Source organism: Lagenorhynchus albirostris, chromosome 20, assembly GCF_949774975.1.
Source record: "Lagenorhynchus albirostris chromosome 20, mLagAlb1.1, whole genome shotgun sequence".
Taxonomy (NCBI): domain Eukaryota; kingdom Metazoa; phylum Chordata; class Mammalia; order Artiodactyla; family Delphinidae; genus Lagenorhynchus; species Lagenorhynchus albirostris.
The window spans coordinates 31,365,868-31,381,410 of record NC_083114.1 but is presented as its reverse complement, the minus strand read 5'-3'; the positions used below and the strand labels follow the sequence as shown (position 1 = coordinate 31,381,410).

Here is a 15,543-nt window from a genome sequence, read left to right as displayed (position 1 = left end):
TTTCATGAATACATACCAACAGAGGTTTAAAGGGGGGCTCTACCTTCCGAGCCAGCAGTTCTTCCCAGTTAATATGTCTGAAGAACGGATGAGCCTGGGGAAGAACAAAACAAAAGAGCAGGAAGAAAGGTTAAGGGGAACAGACTTCACTGGACTGACTAATCAGCCCATTTGAAGTTACCAATCACAAAATAAGCTATACTTATAAGCAACTACATATAACCTTCACAAATACATAAAATAGCATTATCTTCCCCACAAACCACCAAACATGCCAATCCCTACTTGAACTTCTCCAGCGTCCCCAGGACCAGCTCCAAGACGAGAAGCAGCATTTCTTTTCAGCAGCTTTAGGGAGGAAAAGAAACACACTGATGAACCTTACCTAGTCAAATTGATTATTTTTCTTTATAGAATTTGCATGTCTATTTTGCCTTGCAAATGTATGATTTATTAATTACTTCTAAATATCGTTTGGGAGTAAAAAGAAAATCTTTAAACAAACAAATTTGTCCTTTGCCTGCAAAAACTGTAGGCTTTTTTGTCAACACCTGTGTATGATTCTGTAGTCAAAATGTATATTCAGTTCTATCTATTTAAATCCTAGTAGTTGAAGCTTATGGTTTGAGTGCCTATTTTAGAACCCTACCTTTTTAAGCAGATCTCTGGCTTCTTGTGTGAGGTAGGGAGGCAAATTGAGTTTACATTTGAGGATTTTGTCAATTGTTTTCTTTCTATTCTCCCCAGTGAACGGGGGCTAAGAGTAGAAGAGAGTGAGAAAAATCAGCATAGAAAAAATCAAATTTTAAATAACAGAATTATTCATTTCCTGAATTAGTCAGTTACGCATAGAGATCAGAAATGTATGTTGTGATATGGGATGCCTGCTAAAGACCTGTAGTTTTTGAGCAATGGCACAGAGAAAATAGCAACGTCCTGGAAGCAACTGTGTTGCCACCATTAACTTGGTGTGATAATGGGTGAGCCATTTGATTTTATGCTTCACTTTCTCCACTTCTAAAATAAGGGCAGTATCTGTTTTACCTCTGTTTCACAGGACCACAGGCCATGACATAGATCATCTAAATGAAAATATTTATAAAAGTACAGAGGCCCATACTACTACTAATGAAGCATCAGTAGTGTTAGATTTTTTAAAAATAACTTAATTGGTAACATTTTCAAAAAGCACAGGAAAGATCTCTTGCTGTAATGACTTAATAACTACTCAGCACAGACCATAACACATGCAACTTTTAACTGTGCACCTACTGCTCCAGTCAGCATGTCATACATTAATGCTCCCAGACTCCACCAATCCACAGCACGATTGTGGCCACTTCTCATCAAGATTTCAGGGGCCCTACAAGGAGAAAAATAATATGCCTAAAACATTCACTATTTGCCTATCATCTGAATTAAAATTTTTAAAACAATATACAGAACCAAGTGTTGCTAGAGAAAATTTAGCACACTATTATTTAAACCAGGTAAAAGTTAGCTATTATCCCCAAACCAGTAATATTTCTTTGAACATGCAGCTCACATGTATTCTATTGTTCCACAAAATGTGTGTGTGACTGTTCCATCATGAATAGATTCTTTGCATAGTCCAAAATCTGTTAGTTTCACATGACCTACAATGAAAGATTATAGATGGTTATTCTGAGAATTCTATGTGCAATATTTGAATGTATCATACAAGACAATAACCTATCCTTCCATTTTACTTTTTCTGCCTTAAATTTATTTTTTGAGACATCAAGAACTAGCAAGGTTCCATCCATAAATGGGATGCTAAATAACCCTTTAAGGGTAGGGCAAAATTATCTTTGCCGGGACTTCCCTGGTGGCCAGTGGTTAAGAATCCGCCTGCCAATTCAGGAGACATGGGTTCAAGCCCTGGTCCGGGAAGATCCCACATGCTGCGGAGCAACTAAGCCCATGCACCACAACTACTGAGCCTGTGCTCTAGAGCCCACGAGCCACAACTACTGAGCCCGCATGCCACAACTACTGAAGCCCATGTGCCTAGAGCCCATGCTCCGCAACAATAGAAGCCACCGCAATGAGAAGCCCGTGCACCGCAACGAAGGGTAGCCCCCGCTTGCTGCAACTAGAGAAAGACCGTGCGCAGCAACGAACACCCAAAGCAGCCAAACTAAAAAAAAATTATCTTTGCCAATGATATAATCTATCTAGTAAAGGTAAAAGAAAGATGAGAAAAAGGTGAAAAACAGCTTGTCTAAGGCTCTAGCTTTACCTATACCAAGAATCCTTTACCATCCTGAGCAAGTAAGTTCTGGGAAAACTTGATGAAGTCTGGATTACGTACACAGACCATAAAAAAGATCTTCTGCATGTTAAACAAAGGTGTGATACTGTACTTCAAATATATAGCTTTTATCACCATGAACTGTGACCTGACAGTTCTTAAAATAGACTTAGTCAACTATAACAAGTTAGCTTATTCTGCCAATGCAGTTTGGAAAAAGAAATGAAATTGCTGTATGGCATGGAACCATCATCTTTGATCCAGAAAGTGAAAAACTCATCACCTTGGGGCTTCCCTGGTGGCGCAGTGGTTGAGAGTCCGCCTGCCAATGCAGGAGACACGGGTTCGTGTCCCAGTCTGGGAAGATCCCACATGCCGCGGAGCGGCTGCGCCTGTGAGCCATGGCCGCTGAGCCTGCGCGTCCGGAGCTTGTGCTCCGCAACGCGAGAGGCCACAACAGTGAGAGGCCCGCGTAAAAAAAGAAAAAAGAAAAAAGAAAAAAAAAACAAAACAAAAAACCTCATCACCTTACACAAAGAACATCTCAGTTCAAGTTTAGCTTTAATGAACTGTCATTAGCTATCCAGTGGTTCAGCAACCCCAGGGACCCTACTGTTCCAAGTTTATTTCGAGAAAAGAAAAGGCAATGGACTATTAACTCAAATGTAGGTATGTATTTTACTCTGACACAGAAGAAGAAATATGACCTTTATTTTCACAGAGCCACCTGATACACTCAGGTTATGCATCAAAGAAATTAACTAGTCACTTCCCAATTCTATCCCTTGCCTTAGAATTCACAATCAGAATCTGAATTTGTGGCAGTGGGGGCAGAACTGGGAGAGAGAGATACATAGATACCCGTAACGTATGTGGTTAAGTACATTTCTCCAAAAAAAAAAAAAAAAAGGGGGGAAAGAAAGGAAAGCAAGAAACCCCCCACTATCTGAAACATTTATTCTGGCATCAGTTGTCCATAAACCATTTTCTGTACAAGAATTTTAAAACCATTAACTACCTCTTGCATCATTCAATAGACATCTAAGGATCAGCAGCTGCCACCAGCCCCCAGATACCCGAGTTGGTTGGTTGCTCCTTTGGGATGTGAGTGAATTGCCAAGTCTAGCCAGCCCAGATTACTCTCACATAAGTTGAACTGTCTGTAGCAGCATGCAGCAATGATCAAGGCTCACTTTGCTGTAGCTAGAGCTGCACAGAATATTAGTCTGTCTGATTTTTATGTCTGTTGTTGTTGCAGACAGCAAGAATAAACTGATGCCTACTAAATATTTTACCTCCAAAGTTATATCAAATATTTTGGTCCAATTCTAATCCTTTCCTTTTTTATCACATTAATAAAATTTACCATAAAAATATTGCTTCTAATACTTATGTATTTCATCAGTAAAGAAAACTCAATTTATAAAGTTAAGATTCACTTTCCAATTTAAGGAACCAACCAAAATTAGTATTTGGACTGGCTTCTGGCTCACCACACTTTATGTAAGGATTACAAAAGAATGACAAGCTATAAAGAGTAAGGATTAAACTAGAAAAGGTAGTTGTGGCCAGTTATCCTCAATTCTCTTTAATCTCATCAATCATAAGTACAAGTATCATGATGCTATAAGTTCTGAGGGAGCAATGTATAATAACTGACGCATGAATATGGGGCTTTGAAAATGACCATGACCTGTGTGGGAAGATTTTAAGATGATTATTTACTATAGAATTGTTTACAGTATATCTCCACCTTGGTGATTAAGCATGATATTCTCCGGCTTCAGGTCTCTGTAGATGATCCCCTTTTGATGTAAATGCCCCAAAGCCATGGAGATTTCTGCCAAGTAAAAGCTGGAAACAAAAGTGATTTAATAAAATTAAAAAGAGTAATCTACTCAAAGCAGTTTATGTATGGAGCAAAATTCCTTGAAAGAAATAGACATGCACCAAAGACCAAATTAGTGGGAGTGGGGGTGGGTATGGGGAAAAGAGATGGCATAGGATGCTGCCAAAAGGCATGGAGACATTTACGTTTCACTCATTTAGTGAAACTATAGAATGTTTTATTTCATCATTAGAACATATTGCTAAAATTGCAAAGAAGTCCAGAATATGCCAAACTGTCACTGGTCGTGTTTTGTTCTGTCTATGTAGGAACTAGGCCAATAGTCATTCAGATCAAAGCAAATTTCTCCCACCCACCCCCAATTTTTAAATCCCATAGGAAATAGGAACTTTGTTATTCTCAGAGATCAAGTCTTAGTTTCAAAAATACCTTATAACCTGACCCTTAGAAGCCCACGCATCCCTTACTTAATACAGCTGCATATTTATATACAGCTCATGCCCACAGTATCTGCCCTCCCTCTTGCCAGCCAGCCCACAACTATAAACTGTGTGACACTCAAATTTATCTACCTCAAAAGAATAAAGGGCTGAGTCAACCCTGTCTGGATTCGAAAAGCACAAGGCACTGCAATACTGGCTGCATAACAATGTTGCAATCCTGCAGATTACTCCAGGATGGAGAGGGTGTGTCCTAGAGGACTGAGGCAGTTTCACAGCCAGCAGGACCACAAACACAGCCTCCAACATGGCTCAGAGAGCCTCCTCCAAAAAGGGCACTTCATCCCTAAGGCTCTTAAATGCAGCTTCTGTGTTAGAAAAGGCCTGAAATTAAACAATGGAATGCAGTTTGGTAATTAAGGTAGAAAAAACATTTAAGTGTTTTCTATTCAATTAATGTGTAGGATAAACTGATTTATTGTTACCCAATACTGTCATCTCACAAAAGGGTGTGTATATTTTTAATTTGAAGCAGATGCCATCTTAAGAAATATGAGGGTAGATCCCATCCTGGCCATTGAATCAATCCACAGATGATATGTGCAGGCTTATCACCTCCCTAAGACTGCACCTTGGGAACTGGAAAGTCTACAAAAAAAGAGGAGATGATTTCTGATACTTTCCATTGCTCCACACATAAAGTTTTACTGGAAAACCACATTCACCCAGGGCCAAGGCAGGCAGCTTACCAATTCAAGGAAAGAAAGCCCCAGTGAGAATGGTTCTGTTAGGAACTGGTGTGAAGAACGTTCCACCCAAAGCCTGGAGGCAAAGGAATGATGTGACCTCCAATGGCTGCCAAGTCCCAAAGCTGCTTCTCCCTCTTAGAGTCCTGAGTGACCAACTGGCTCCAGAACAATTTACTGAATCATCTGGCTGCCCACAGTGGGAACAGGACTTTGCTTTTAATTATATGAATTATTACCTGAATCCATACAACCACAAAAATTTCACTTACCAGGCTGTGTCTTCCATAAATATTCCTTCTCTTTCTAACTGCATAAATAATTCTCCTCCTGTAAAGAAAAGAAAAAGACATTAGAAACAAAGCAATCTTTTTTTTTCCAACAATCCATTCTAATGAGAGGGTTTGTGCTTTCCTTTTAGCCATAATTAAAAGACATCAACCCTTTAAAAATAAAAAACAGATCCTAAACATTACAGGTTTAAAACTAAGTCCTCAGTATTCCATTTTTAGCAGTGTTCTTATTCTTATGTGAAATATACAAGTTTTGGAATTCTAGGTTTTACATCTATAAACTTCAAAATATTTACAGATTCCAGACCTGCGGTTAAAAAAAAAATCTTGATTAAAGCTTCTCTAACATTTTACCGGCATTTAGAAAAATGTTAGTATGTAATTAAACCATCCTTGCAAATTAGTGAATGCCCATATTCCACATTTTTACAACTCTTAAACTGCATGAATTTGGCAATGTCCTTGTAAATAGTATGGCACTGTTTGAATATCAAAATAAACAATGATAATAAAGTGTGATATCCTACTGAAAAATCTTAGAATCCATGAGTCCACAATGATGTAAATCAGTGAATAGATAAATGGAAAGCTCTTCGTTACAGCAGAATGCCAAATAATAAATGAAGAAGCCATGATGGAGTAAGAAAAATCACTTGGCAATCATCATAGTTAATTGTTTCAGGCAAGAATGGATGCTAAAACTGTATGTGAAAGTTTGATGAAAGATGAGATATTTAAATAATTTCAAAGTATCTCCTCAAGATACTTACTAATTACAAAAGGAAAATTTCACCAGAAAAAAAAAACTGGCAGACATCACCTTATACATATGATCAAAGTTAACGTCAACAGTAATGGAACAAAGATACAAATATCATGTACCTCTTGCTCTGATACACAGAGAAGGATACAATGCCACTTCGATGGTCCTCCCCAAAATGCATAACCTGAATCTAATCCTGAGGAAACACCATATAAGCCCAAACTGATACATTCTACAAAGTAACTAAACTGTACTTTTCAAAAATGTCAAGGTCATGAAAGACAAAGAAAGACTGAGGAACTGTTCCAGATTAAAGGAAACTGAGAGAGATTATTGTATTAATGTTAATTTCCTATTTTGATAATTTTAGTACAGTTATGTAAGATACTGTCTTTAATTTCAGAAAAATATACATTGAAGTATTTAGGGGTAAAGGGAAATCATGTCTGTGACACTCCCTTAAAGAGTTCAGGAAAAAAATTATGAACATATATACACATATGTGTGTGTATATACACATCTATATACACACACGTACATATACAGAGAGGGAGAGAAAGAGAATGATGAAACAAAACAATGCGGTAAAATGATAACACTTGGGGAATCTAGGTGAAGAGTACTTGGGAATTCTTTGTCCTGTTCTTAGAACTTTTTTGCGGAAATCTGAAACTATGTTAAAATAAAGGTACAAGAAAAAAACAACCGTCACAAAAAAGTGACTAAATTCTGCAACTTTCTGTTCCATGTTACAGGCTCTTGTGCAATCTGTTTTTCAGAAAACTCAAGTGTGTTTGCTGGAAATAGATACCTGTGATCTTGAAATGCTATGGGGTACCACAAATTCCTAGGAGGGGGTAAGCCCTGGAAAAGGTGGGTGATTTCCAATGTAAACTGCAAAATCTATCAATAAGACTACATTAAACAAAAAACTCTTCTGTTTAAAGATGCAATACCAAAAATACTCATTACCTTAAACAACACTCTAAGTTTTCCATGTCAGTTTACAAAAAAATAAATCAGTGGTTTATTTGAATTATATTATCTTACCCAAGTGTAGTCAATTTGATGGCTATCAATTAGCTGTTTGCTCTTTTAATTGATTACAATGGGATTAAGATAAAATATTACAGATGGGGAAAAAGACTTAACCTTTAAAGTTTCCTTCACATTTGTCTGCAAAAAGAAACATTTCGTCACATCTGAATTCCTTATGTCAATGTATTTGTCAATTTTAGGAACTATTTGGTCACATTGGGAAAAAGCATTTTTCTATTGGAAAATAATGTTTTGACCAAGTTTCTGGAGCTAATGCAAATAATTACACCAAGCTGTGTACTGACCGCTGAGATACTCAAGGATGAGGTAGAGTTTTCCACCAGTCTGAAAGGCATAAATTAAATCCACAATGAAGGGATGCTTTACTTCCTCCAGAATATTCCGTTCTGCTTTTGTATGAGCTGTATCTTTAGCATTTCTTACTATCATTGCCTAAAGGAAAAGAGATGATCTATAAGAACAAAGTAGTAGACATTTTTATCCTATAGTAACTGGATAATCTATTTTGTGCTTTTCTTGCCAACATTAAACTATTAATCATAGTTCCCACTGGAGACTGAGATGGGGTAATGGAAGACATTCACTTCTTATATACATCTGCACTGTTTGGATTTTTTGTAGTAAACATGTAAATGAAAACCTAAATAATCTGTTTTAATGCAAACAGATCAAATTTATTCATATATTCACTAACTGTTGAATGTCTACTATTTTATAGGCTCTTAACAAGAAAGCAGAACCAACAGAAGGAGTCTCTAGCCCACAGGAGCCCAAAGTCTCAGGGAAGAGAGATGAGTCAATGGAGCTAAGCACAAGGTGCCATGGGAACTACATCTGACCTGGCAAGAAGTCTTCCTGGACGTGGAGATACCTAAGCTGTATCATAAAAAGTTATTAAGATGAAATGTAGAGGGTATTAAAAAAAAAGGCATTCCCAGTGCAAAAGAGGCTTGACAGGACGGGACACGTCTTGAGGATCTAAAAGTAGTTCAGTATGGTTAGAAGTGGTTAGGACATGTATTAGGCCTGGACATATAGGAAATGGAAGGCCTGGGCATCTAGGCAAAGGCATTTGAATCTTATTTTAGAGGCAGAGGAGAAATGCTGAGGTAAGGTAAATGAATAACCTTTGGCTTTAAGAAAGACAGTTCTAGTAGCAGTGTGAAGTTTTAGGGAAGAAATGACACCAGTTAGAAGGCTAGTAAACTAAGCAAGAAGTAAAACCTGTAACTAAGAAAATGAAGGTGGGGAAAAAAAGGGTAAAAGTGCATCATTAGCACTCGCTGACTAAGGAGATATGAGAATAAATGATGATACCATGGTTTCTGTGTAAGTAATGGTGTCATTCAATAACAGGAAATGGAAACAAAGAAAAAAGTTTTGGGAAAATGATATATTGCTTTGGACACGCTAAGTCTTAAATTCTAAGTTCTTGTACACCTCTAGTAACGTGAAAAAGCGTATATACGTGGCCATTAGTTGCAATATTATTTGTAAAAGTGAAACATTAGAAACAACCTAAATGCCCATGCATAGGATACTGCATGAAAACCCTGTGTAAGAAAACTGTAAAAAGAATGAGGAACATCTCTGAAAGCAAGGTGCAAAAGAGCATATATGGCACAGCAGTAACACAGTATGCTACCTTTTGTGTAACAGTGGAAATAAGAATATATATAATAGGTACATGCTTATATCTGCAATAATGAGCACACCTAAATTAAGCCAAAAGCTAATGATACAGGGAATTCCCTGGCGGTCCAGTGGTTAGGACTCGGCACTATCACTGACAAGGGCCCAGGTCCGATCCCTGGTTGGGGAACTAAGATCCCGCATGCCATGTGGCGTGTCCAAAAAAATAACAATAACATAAAACATCCCAACAAGAAACCTATCTAAAAAAAAAAAAAAAAAGCTAATGATAGTGGAAAGGCAGGAAAGGGAATGGGACCTCTGAGTAAAACCTGAAGGGTTTTATCATTCATTTCTTTTCTTACCTAAATCAAATATCATTATTGTGATTATTAAATTCTGAACCATGTTAATGTTTTATACATTTCAAAAATAAAATTAAATCTGGATGGGGGAGGGAAATAAAATTGAATACAACAGAAATACATAAATTTAATTGACTATTACTTTGATAATTTTACCACAAAAGGAAAAAGAAGATATTTAAATAACTTTACATTGAACATTCTTAGTGACATATATGTAAGCATAAAAAAAATTGCCAAAAAATCTTAAACCACACTTAGTAGGTTTATAGCTCCTCATAGTATTGGTATTATAATTCTCAAACTATTATGCACGCATTGTACAACTAAGCAAATGAGTAAATGTACTGATGTTGTTACCAGGCTTCTCTCACTGTGGAAAAAGAGATGCAAATGTAGGCCGAGGAAAGAAGAACCCTACGGAATTGGACTGAAATTAGGAATATCAATATGTAGCCATGATTTAAAACAAAAACAAAACTTCCTAGCTCTGTGTACTGAAAGAGCCAGGAACAATGAGACTTCAGTAGCAAAAAGTATAGCTTGGCACCCAGATCTTGGTTTCTCTAGCAAAAAAAACAGCGTTCCATGGAGAATAAGACGGTTCTAGGCCAGGGTCAGGGGAAATGCAAGGTAAACCTGGAGCACGCTATTATGCAGAAAGTAAGGAACTACTCAAAAACTAACAGGGATATGTTAAAAGGACACAGAAGCCATCTTAATGGAGCTCTCTCTAGCAAAACCTGGGAAAATTTGTGGACCAAAATTTGAATAATGAAAGAAATGGATAACACACTGAAAAAAATGTCCATACTAGTTAAAAAAATTAAATTTAAAAAAGCAAGTATGAAAAGCTCTTCTTTACAGAAGAATGACAATATAGAAAAAAATGATAAAAATAGAAAAGTCTCCATTTTATAATCACCAGAGTATTATTTGATTTGGCTAAGAGACAATGGATAATAAAACCATTGGGTGTAGAAGATTATTAGGACAGAATATTAACACAATCTCTAACTTTCATTCCATAGATACTTTTTAATTACAGAGGGAAAAAGGTATCGGTAGAACGGAAAGTTTGGTGGACACCACCTTAACAAAGTGATCAAACTCAGTCTCACCAAATAATGAGACAGACCAACATTATGTGCTTCCTGAGCCCATGCACTGAGAACACAATGCTCCTGTAAAATATTCCTGCAGAAAGCATTTAACCTAAATTTAAAATTTAAGTGTTTTCATGAGGAAACAATGAACCATATCCAAATTAGGGATACTCTGCAAAACAACTGGCCCAGAGTCTTCAAAAAATGTCAATGTCACGAATGACAAAAAAGTAAAGGAAACTAAAGTAAAAGAAACTAAAGACACAGTACTCTACAGTAAAGGAAACTAAAGACACAGGACTACTCAATGCAATGTGTGATCCTTGATTAAATCCTGGATGTTAAAAACAAAACAAAATAGATATAAAGGAGATTACTGACACAACTGGGGAAGTCTGAGTATGGACGATGTATTAGAAAACAGTATAGTATATCAATGTTAAATTTCCCAAATGTGACAATTACACTGTAGTTATGTATGTAATGCCCTTATTCTTAAGAGATACATACTAAAGAATTTAAGGGTGAAGTGCCATGTCTACAAATAACTTTCAAATTGTATACCAAAAAAATTAAAACTTTGAATATACACACACATACATACTGAGAGAGGAGAAACTGAGGGAGGGGCAGACAAAGAAAATATGGCAAACTTAACAATTGGTTATCACTGTACTATTCTTGTAACTCTTTGGGAAGTTTGAAAAATTTCAAAGATGCATTATTTTTTAACTGTTCAGAAGGTTTAAATTTTTTAAATAAATAATTTTGAGAAAGTCTGAGAAGAGGCCAAGAAGAGAAGATGAAGAAATAGTAAAGAAGAATCATAGAAGTCAAGGGAGCGGAGTTTCAAAATGCTGTGGTCAATAGCTTCAATATAACAGAGAGGTAAATTAAGGATGAGTTAAGTAAAGACGACTGGATTCAGCAATTAGGAGATCACTGGTGATGTAAGGGACAAGCATTTCATCAAAAGAATAGAGTTGTGAAGTCAAAATATAGTGAGTGAAAAAAATAATAAAACATGACTTCTCAAGAAATTCAGCTATGAAAGGCAGAGACTGGAAGCTACCATAGACCTCGAGTGAAGAAAGGATTTGTTTTCTAAATATGGCAAAGACATGAATATATTTATATAAAGAAAAAAGTTAGGATAGAGGATGGAAAAAAGAGGCAGAAGTGATAAAGACCCTGAACAGGCAGAAAGTGATGGGATCCAAAACATAAAGAGAGTGTTTAGCCTTGGAAAGAAGGAGGAACACATCTCCCACTAAGCCTGGAGAGAGGGAAGTAAAGACAGGTGAAAATGTAGACAATATGGTACTGGGGACAAGGATTAGAACAGGAAGTTGAAGGGAATCAGATCTGACAGCCTCAAATAGAAAGAGAGGCAGTCTGCTAAAAAAGAATAGTGGGACTGATAGTATAGGCTCTAATAGTTGTAGAGAATGGAAGGAGTTGTCTAGGGACATTTGGTGAGTTCTAAGTGTCCACATGAGTTTGGGACTATGAATTTGTCCCAGTAGCCATTTAAAAGTTTCTGTGATTTCTGCCAATGATGTTCAGTAACTGAGATACAGGAATAAAGGAGCATTAACAAATAAACTGATTAAATTAGAACTTTCCTGAACATAAGGTCAATGGGATAGCAGGTGACTGAAGTGGCAGATCATGTTGATTAGGCTAGATTAGGAATAAACTGAAATTAGAACGGGGCTAAGAACTTGAAGAAAAAACAGAAAGATCAAAGCACTAAAAAGGCTTAGGGCCAAAGACCAGGCATTGTGGGAATAAATAAGTGAGAATGTTACTGCTCTATTATAGTCCAGTGTTTCAGGGGTGGAGGACACAGCTATGGGGGCTGGTGAAGTGGAATGGAGGTGAATGCTGACGAGTTGGGATCAACAAGAAATTAGAAGGCTAAGCAATTGATTACTTATTTAGTACAAGGACATGGAAGACACCAGGGCAATAAGACTTGGGAGTGGGGGAAAAAAGACTGATAAAAGATAAGAAAGCAGTATAGGCTTAAACCTCAAAGTAGAAAAGGTTTTGACCAGAGTAGAGGAGAAATTGCAAGGCTAAGCTTATCAGTTCTTCCCTTGAATTACACAGTGAGCAGAGCGAGAGGCAGAGACTACATTTGTCTCAAGTGCTAAATCCTAATGTCTAGCAAAATGCCTGGCACACTGGAGAGTCTCAGTTGGTTCAATAAAAGAAGGAATGAAAGAAGAATGACCAATCTGTGAGTTACAAGCCTTTGGCCAAAGGTTCGAAAATTTACAGTGTGAGCTGAACTAATGCCATGGGCAATAGTATTTTGCTTCCAGAGTACATTTTTGTTGCAACTGGTAGGGTAGAGAGATAGTTGTTGGAAATAGTCTTTTCCTCAACTTTCCACCATGAACAAGTACCCAAATGGGACCATTCTCATAATGAGTAAACAATCCCAGAAGTGCTAAATCCAGACAGATTGTCCAGATGTAAGCAACTCATTTAAGACAAGGGGACATCTGGTTTATTCTGATTTCATCTTTAAGGCTAGAAAGAGGTATATTCTTACCCATACTCAGGTCAAGAGGGTTAGTACTCTGCTTTAAGGATAACAAAATCAAAAGAAGAAACTCAATGGGAGTACGCAGTCATCTTACCTAGCAATTTAGAAATTAAAACCTTGGACCTAACCCTAGCAACCTTTTCACTTTCATTATTTTCTGCTGTAAGCTTGTTTTCAGGAACAGCAAGGAAAGAATGAGACAGTGCTCTTTGCTCAAGGAAAGAACCTAGGCAGGCTTGGGGAAACCAAAAACCAACAGTGGGAAGGAATGGTAACTAAGCAAAAGGAGAGGCAAGCAAGTTAGGTTTTAGATGCCTGGGCACAAAAAGGAAGCCTGACAATTAGAAGTAATTAGGTGTATGGATTTCCCAATATACCACGCCCACTCACCATCAGTATAAAAAAAAAAACCCAACACCCTCTTCTTTCCATTAAAGATACCACCCTCTTCTTTCCATTAAAGATACCAGTGCCAGAAACATACTTCACTTAAGATATAATTATGGGGACTTCCCTGGTGGCACAGTGGTTAAGAATCCACCTGCCAATGCAGGGGACACGGGCTCAAGCCCCGGTCCGGGAAGATCCCACGTGCGGTGGAGCAACTAAGTCCGTGTGTCACAATGACTGAGCCTGCGCTCTAGAGCTCGAGAGCCACAACTACTGAGCTCATGAGCCACAACTACTGAAGCCCACGCACCTAGAGCCCGTGCTCCCTAGCAAGAGAAATCACGGCAATGAGAAGCCCACGCACCACAACGAAGAGCAGCCCCCGCTCGCCACAACTAGAGAAACCCACATGCAGCAATGAAGACCCAACACAGCCAAAAATTAATTAACTAATTTTAAAAAAAGATATAATTATGACAATTTTTTGCTCAGCCCTGATTATCAGGCATGTATAAGCAACATATCAAAAGGAATGGATTATTCTAAGAATCTTGACCAGTACTTCTGTCAACATTTCTAGAACAAGCATTATTATACTGTCTTTAATTTTAGACTTAACATATTTTACAGATAAAAAATCATTAATCTCAAATTATTCCAAATGGAAAAGCCAGATAGCAGATTAATTCCAGCTTACTGATATAGAAACTGAAGTTGAGAATACCTAAATTGCTTCTTTAAGACAATCACCAATAATGTTGTGGTCATAGTATTTGTTCCTCAGCTTTTAAATTAGGAAGTTGGGACTTCTCTGGTGGCGCAGTGGTTAAGAATCCGCCTGCCAATGCAGGGGACATGGGTTCGATCCCTGGGCCGGGAAGATCCCACATGCTGCAGAGCATCTAAGCCTGTGCACCACAAGTACTGAGCCTGCGCTCTACAGCCTGTGAGCCACAATTACTGAGCCTGTGTGCCACAACTACTGACCCTGCATGCCACAACTACTGACGCCCACGTGCCCTAGAGCCCATGCTCCGCAACAACAGAAGCCACCATAACGAGAAGCCTGTGGACCGCAGCGAAGAGTAGCCCTCGCTTGCCACAAGTAGAGAAAGCCTGCATGCAGCGATGAAGACCCAACGCAGCCAAAAAAAAAAAAAAAAATTAAATTAAATTAGGAAATCATTTGTACCACTTAAGTAAAAATCAGGAAGAAGATAGGACCAAAATATTACAAACGCTATAATTTTTTTAAAAAGTCATTTTGATTGTCTTTTAATAATAGTTTTCTACTAAGATTTGTTTTAAGACAGTGAGCTCTTTTCAGAAATCAATCCCAAACAAAAAGAACAAGAAACCAAACATACATAATCCATCTTCAATAAAACTAAGAAACACGTGTAACTCCACATCTCAAAAGGTGAAGACAGAATGGGGATAAAGCGATAGTGCATGACTTAGTATACTGGTGTATGATCAAACCTAAATGCCTGCAAAGAGGCATAACAAAAGAAGTTGAATCCATCTACAGAACCCTAGCAGGGTTCAAACATTAGAAGCAAAAATAAAAGGAAAGAAAGGAAAAAAACTGGAATCATTAGGGACTGCAGAAGGCAGAAGATGGAGGACTGAAAACAGGGAGATTATCTGAAAATCTCTATAAGGAACAGATAGACCAACAAGATTCCCATCCCCACACTAACCAGCCAGGGAACTACCTCTTAGAGTGATGTAGTGTCCAGAAAAAAAAAAAAAAGAGTGAAGGATCAGACACAGAGTACAGTGCTAAAGTAAAAACGTGACTTCATTACTCAGCCATAAAAAAGAATAAAATAATGCTATTTGCAGCAACATGGATGACCTAGATATTATCATACTAAGCGAAGTAAGTCAGACAAAGACAAACACCATATGATATCACTTGTATGTGGAATCTAAGATATGACACAAATAAACTTATCTATGAAACAGAAAAAGACTCACAGACATAGAGAACAGACTTGTGGTTGCCAAGGGGGGCAGTGCGGGAGGGATGATTTGGCAGTTTGGGATTAGCAGATACAAACGA

At 37.6% G+C, this 15,543-nt stretch overlaps 2 protein-coding genes across 11 annotated transcripts in view; one reads left to right on the top strand and one right to left on the bottom strand.

Annotated features, from left to right (window-relative positions):
* RNFT1 (ring finger protein, transmembrane 1) overlaps positions 1–9,542 on the top strand; it is a 34,662-nt gene extending 25,120 nt beyond the window's left edge. The window contains exons 9-10 of one of the 5 annotated variants that reach the window (XM_060135116.1): positions 7,146–7,239; positions 8,144–8,276. In XM_060135116.1, the coding sequence (XP_059991099.1) occupies positions 7,146–7,217 (72 nt within the window). In that variant the 3' untranslated portion in view covers positions 7,218–7,239; positions 8,144–8,276. The other 4 variants (XM_060135113.1, XM_060135115.1, XM_060135114.1 and 1 more) reach the window with 4 other exon arrangements.
* RPS6KB1 (ribosomal protein S6 kinase B1) overlaps positions 1–15,543 on the bottom strand; it is a 39,339-nt gene that overhangs the window by 11,666 nt on the left and 12,130 nt on the right. For 4 of the 6 annotated variants that reach the window (XM_060135106.1, XM_060135105.1, XM_060135108.1 and 1 more), the window contains 8 exons: positions 7,710–7,857; positions 5,583–5,640; positions 4,029–4,129; positions 1,547–1,637; positions 1,273–1,363; positions 650–757; positions 286–348; positions 17–94 (listed from right to left, as the gene is read on the bottom strand). In XM_060135106.1, the coding sequence (XP_059991089.1) occupies positions 17–94; positions 286–348; positions 650–757; positions 1,273–1,363; positions 1,547–1,637; positions 4,029–4,129; positions 5,583–5,640; positions 7,710–7,857 (738 nt within the window). Of the gene's footprint in view, positions 1–16; positions 95–285; positions 349–649; positions 758–1,272; positions 1,364–1,546; positions 1,638–4,028; positions 4,130–5,313; positions 5,387–5,582; positions 5,641–7,709; positions 7,858–15,543 lie in introns of those variants that run through there. The other 2 variants (XR_009537691.1, XR_009537692.1) reach the window with 2 other exon arrangements.